At 34.6% G+C, this 5,610-nt stretch overlaps 1 protein-coding gene across 1 annotated transcript; it reads left to right on the forward strand.

The window, feature by feature from the left end:
* The first annotated feature begins 555 nt into the window (after nucleotides 1–555).
* LOC111784071 (E3 ubiquitin-protein ligase PUB22-like) lies at nucleotides 556–2,160 on the forward strand. The gene is made up of 2 exons (XM_023664897.2): nucleotides 556–983; nucleotides 1,335–2,160. Exons 1-2 carry the CDS (start codon nucleotides 573–575, stop codon nucleotides 2,130–2,132), a joined length of 1,209 nt encoding a protein of 402 aa, XP_023520665.2. The 5' UTR covers nucleotides 556–572; the 3' UTR covers nucleotides 2,133–2,160.
* The last annotated feature ends 3,450 nt before the right edge of the window (nucleotides 2,161–5,610 follow it).

Genomic DNA, 5,610 nt, shown 5'->3' on the forward strand with positions numbered 1-5,610 from the left:
CTAATTCCAACGCGGACGTACCTTTCAAGACTTCATTTTTCCACCTCATTGATCATTATAATCCTTCTTGACTTTTGAACTTTCATTAACTTCTTCTCTCTCCTTTTGAAAAGGTCTTCTCAATTACTCGAGAAATTATTTGAGACGGCCGACACAATTTAGACTTACAATTTTATAACACGATATTGTTTTTAGAAAACACGTAAATCCGGTATCCAATTGCTAATTAGAAATGTAAGCCTATGTTCACTTGTTAGTTAGTTTACATGAAATCATTATCGTTACATATTCAATGAGACTATCAGTATATGGCTACTTCTTAATAACCGTCAGATATAAATCTAAACATACGTTTGTCCTCTAATCATCATTAAATACAAAAAAATGAAGCACGTTGACAATTTCTATCCTCCACCGGTCAACTACATTTTTTTTCGGTTTCGGTTGACTCGAATTTAAGAGGGTAAACTCCCCAACCTCCTTCAGTCACATATCCATCCCATTATAAAACCCTCATAGCCCATGGCAGCTTCAAGCTCACAAAACAGCAACCTTTGTTGAGAGGTTCATCCATGGCGGTCGAGGTTCCTTCAGACTTTCTATGCCCGATATCTCTACAAATCATGCGAGACCCGGTGACAATCTCGACCGGAATCACGTACGATAGAGAGAGCATAGAGAAATGGCTGTCATCCTACAAAAACCGACATGTCGTCGTCCCGAGCTGCCCCGTGACAAAGCAACCACTGAGCGAGTTGGATTTGACGCCGAACCATACTCTCCGTCGACTGATTCAAGGGTGGTGCAGTCTCAACGCGGGCGACGGGGTGGAGCGGATCCCAACCCCTAAAGGGGAGGTTGATAGAGGGCAGGTTGTTAAGCTTGTTAAGGAGGCAATGAGATGTGGGAGCTCAAGGCTTGAGTGCTTGAAGAGATTGAAAGCTATTGTGGTTGAAAATGAGAGGAACAAATTCTACCTGCAGGCAAGCTTACATGCTCACAACAACTCCATCTTTACATGTTCACGTCGGTTGGAGGGGAGAACGAAATATTCTTTATAAGGGTGTGGAAACCTCTCCGACACATTTTAAAAATCTCAAGGGAAAACCGGAAAGGAAAATTTTAGTTTATTTGAACCCAACTCAATTCAAACCGTTCATAACCTAATCAATCGCTCGTACATCGATTTGAGTTGATCGAGTCTTTCAAGTTATCGAATTTTTTCAGCATCATTATAGAAAATTGCTACGTGAATTGATTTTCAAATGATTTCATAAAAAATTACTTTCGAACTTGAAACTCGTTCTTATTATTTCTCGTCGGTGATAATGTAGGAGGTTGAGTCGATGGAGTTCTTAACTTCCGTTTTAAACAACAACGATGAATCCGTGATAGAAGAAGCCATAGAAATCCTTTCAAACACCAACTTACCCACCACTCTCCTCAAACACCTCCTAACCCAAAACCCTAATCTCATCCAAACCCTAATCTCCATAATCACCATAACCAAAACCTCCATCTCACGCGCCGCCGCCATAGCCTTCCTCAGCTCCCTCTACACCATTTCCGACCAAACCCACAAAACCTTCACACAAGACACTCTCTTCATCCACCTCACACGAGCCTTATCCGACCAAATCGCCACCAACCCATCTCTCCAAATCCTCCTCCACTTGGCCCCACATGGCCGGAACCGCTTCAAAGCCGTCAAACACGGCGCCGTTTTCCACCTCATCGAGCTGCTTTTGAGCTCCTCTATTCCACGTGAGTGTGAGCTGGCCATGGCCACCTTGGACCGCCTTTGTGAATGTGCTGAGGGACGAGTTGAGCTGCTTCGGCACGGCGGCGGGGTTGCCGTGGTGGCTAGGAAGATTCTTAGAGTGTCGAATTTGACGAACGAGAAGGCGGTGAGGATTTTGTACAACGTTTGTAAGAACAATGTTGGGAATTTTGGAGTTTTTGAGGAGATGGTGGTGGTTGGGGCTGTGGGAAAGCTTTGTGCTGTGATTGAAGTTGGTGAGAGCTTGAAGATGATAGAGAGGGTCAAGGTGATTCTTCATTTGATTCAACGTGCTTTCGACGGTTCTACTAAATGCGTTATCGTAGTCCCTCGGAGATTTGATCGAGTTTGAATGTTTAAAAATACGGACCTACGTACTTGAATTGCTGGATTCAATCGATTTTAGTTAATATAAAAAATGACTCAGTATTTAGTTCGTGGATCGGCTTGGACGATAGTATGTATATTTTCGATCGTGAAATGATATTTGTTAGGTTTGGATTTTATTACTTTTTTGAATATATATTTAATAACTTAAATTTGATGGATTCAATTATTTATAGACAATATGATATTTATTTGGTTAAGGTTGAAAATGGCCCAAAAATAAAATAAAATAAAAAAGAAAAATCTTAAGAGGACTCAATTGTAAAACATTAATAAATTCGATGACCCGTAGAAATTCTACGAGGGTTTATAGCCTATGTTGGATTAACTCTATTTGAAGTGGCTCATTTTATAGGGGAGAAGTCGAGATATGAACAAGAATTAATCATATTTTTTTTTCTTCAAGATACTTTAAGTCCGGTGCTGAGTAGAAATGTCTATTTTATCGACCGGGACCCACTCCAGACGATTTCTCCATTAGATAAATGGGGTCAGAAACAGGGTTATATTTCTCGTTCCCATTCGACTTAATATATATATATATATATATATATATATATATATATATATATATATATACTCTTTTGCAGCGTTAGAATAATGAATTAGTTAATTTTGAGATTCTCAATTCAACATTTAAATTAAAGATTAGGGCGTAGATTTTTTTTAATTGTTGAAACCATACTATAATAAAATTTGAATTTTTAGAAATGATGTTCGAATAATATTATATGTATGTTTGCTTATGAAATACGATAGAATTGAGATGTAACCTTATTTTCTGTATGAGTTAGTTTAACTTGATTAAATCTCGGAACCATATATATATATATATATATTATTTTTTTTTTTTTGGGTTTTTAGTTGTTTTCTTTTTGGGCCATGGACTAAGTTTTTGAGTTTTCTTTTGAAGCCCAATTCGTATCAACAAAATTATAAAATAGCTACTCGTGATTGACTCATCAATAGTTCTAATATCACGGGCTAACAATAACTTCATCCGAGGTATACAAGTCACACTCCTGAAACTTCAGATAAAACATTTTCAATTGCATTAAAAACAAGTTTATAAACATGAGATCTCATCTTAGTTGGAGAGAAAAACGAAACATTCATTATATTGGTATGTAAACTTCTCTCTAACATAACAAGCCAAAGCGAACAATATCTATTAACAGTGGGCTGACGACGACAACACGTAACACAATATTTACTCGTAACCTAAATCAGTGAATAACCAAGATATAGACTAACTATAACTATGACAATAATGGATTAAATTACGTATCGTTTACTTGCTATTTTCTGGTTATTTATCTAAATTATACTGAAGTTATAGCTGTATCGATGAACGTTTGGTTGCTTGCAAGTTAAGAATCGAAATAGTATGAAGTTGAGATAGAGAGAATATGAAGTTTTTGAGTGGGAATAAAAAGAGAGAAAGAGAACCATATTAATTGGTTGGTCTCCTTTTTTCAAGACATTTGTTTATTGTGGGGATGAAAAAGCAAAAGGATTTGAAATTCAAAATGGAAAATTCAAAAAATAAAAAGGAGTTTATACCAAATTACGTGTCACTCATCGATACGTTGCGTTTTGTTTGCAAAGTCTTGAATTGCCATTTTTGTAAACACACCACCTTTCCTCAATCTCTTGCAATTCTACCAATTTTTGGATAATGAAATAAAAGTTATTATTGCCTTTTTAATTATTATTTTTTTTTTAAATAAAATAAAATAAAAGAATTATTCCATTTTTAAAAAAAATTCGAATTTTAATTTGGAAGTTTTCGAGGTTTATTCGTTTACGATCATCCACTTTTAAAATGTTTGGTTGTGAAACCGATTTGGGTTAGGTTCGTATACCCAAGTCGACTTGTAACGATCCAGATCCAGATCCACCCACTTTTAAATGTTTGGTTGTGAATCGATTTGGGTTAGGTTCGTATACCTTAGTCGACTTGTAACGACCCAGATCCACCGTTAGATGATATTGTCTTCTTTGGGCTTTTCTTTTCGAGTTTCTCCTTAAAGCTTTAAAATGCGTATGCTAGGGGAAGATTTTCACACTCTTACAAGGGGTGTTTTGTTCTCTTCACCGACCAACGTGTGACATCACACGACTAAATGCTATTTATACTCAAAGCGAAAATTAGTACACTGTTCGATATCTGACTTTAATACCATTTGTAATGACCGAAACCCATTACTACAGATATTGTCATCTTTGAACTTTTCATTTCGGGGTTTCTCTCAACGTTTTTAAAATAGACGGAGAGATTTTCACACCGAATGTTTCGTTCTTCTCTCAATACGACGTGGGATCTCACAGTTTATCTGTGCTTACTTATTTTTTATTTTATTAAATCTTAACAATAGTTTTACAATAGAAATTACGTTGTTACGTAATTAATTTATAAAGTAAATTATTATAAAATATAAAATACAAAGATTAAATATTCTTATGAAATAATAATATATTATTACTTTACAAGGAAGGTGTGACATAAAGTCTTATGAAATAAGCCAAATTAATAATAATAATAATAATAATAATAAAAGAAATTTCTATAAAGTGATCACAATTATGATATAAAGGTTAATTACGTAAGGTATCTCTTTTAAAAGTTGCCTTTTAGCCTTCATAAAGTTTAATACTAATTAATTTACATTCGATTATTTCAAAACACAAAGTAAGTGATCTTATTACTGGAATCGAAAAATACAAACACGTGCAACTATGTTTCATGTTTATAGTCTCAAATTTCATTCTCAGGTCAATTTCGATACATAAAACTTCTCTATACACGTCTCGTACACATGCACGTGAACCCACTAAGTGGATACCTTTTTCATATGATGATGCACGACATACATTATTTACGAGACTAACTGTGAGATCCACATCGGTTGGTGAGGAGAACAAAACATTCTTTATAAGAGTGTGAATACCTCTCCCAACACATTTTAAAAACCCGAAAGAAAAAGTCCAAAGAGGATAATATCTGCTGACTATGGAGTTGGGCCGTTACATTAACATACATGTTACAAAGGAATACTTATATGGGTGGATTCATGAATCAAAACAAAGTTGTTCGAGAAAATAATAATAAAATATGTAATGGTTTATAAATAAAGTAAAGTTATAAATTAAATTATTTTTTAAAAAGCTTTGGAATTATGAATATGATACTCATAAATGGAGAATTACAGATGTCAGCAAGCCATAAATTTTAAATACCACTTCTTAAAAATAAAAATTAATATTAATAATTAATTTTCCAATTAATTCCTTTTATTTTTAAATTTTATTGTGTGATTTTTCTACTTTGGGATGATATCAACTTTTTAAGCTAAAGTGATTCTCAAATGAGTGGGTATCATCCCTAAGTTGGATTCTTGCTCTTTTTATCTCCAAAAATTTCACATGTTTTTATTTTTTAT

The sequence above is a fragment of the Cucurbita pepo genome, chromosome 4 (assembly GCF_057944985.1).
Source record: "Cucurbita pepo subsp. pepo isolate OVF chromosome 4, ASM5794498v1, whole genome shotgun sequence".
Taxonomy (NCBI): domain Eukaryota; kingdom Viridiplantae; phylum Streptophyta; class Magnoliopsida; order Cucurbitales; family Cucurbitaceae; genus Cucurbita; species Cucurbita pepo.

Excerpts from the sequence above, each read along its gene's own strand:
- LOC111784071 (XM_023664897.2), top strand. The coding sequence starts at position 573 with ATGGCGGTCGAGGTTCCTTCAGACTTTCTATGCCCGATATCTCTACAA. Across the intron at positions 984-1,334 it reads GGAACAAATTCTACCTGCAG|GAGGTTGAGTCGATGGAGTT; the intron begins GCAAGCTTACAT and ends GTGATAATGTAG.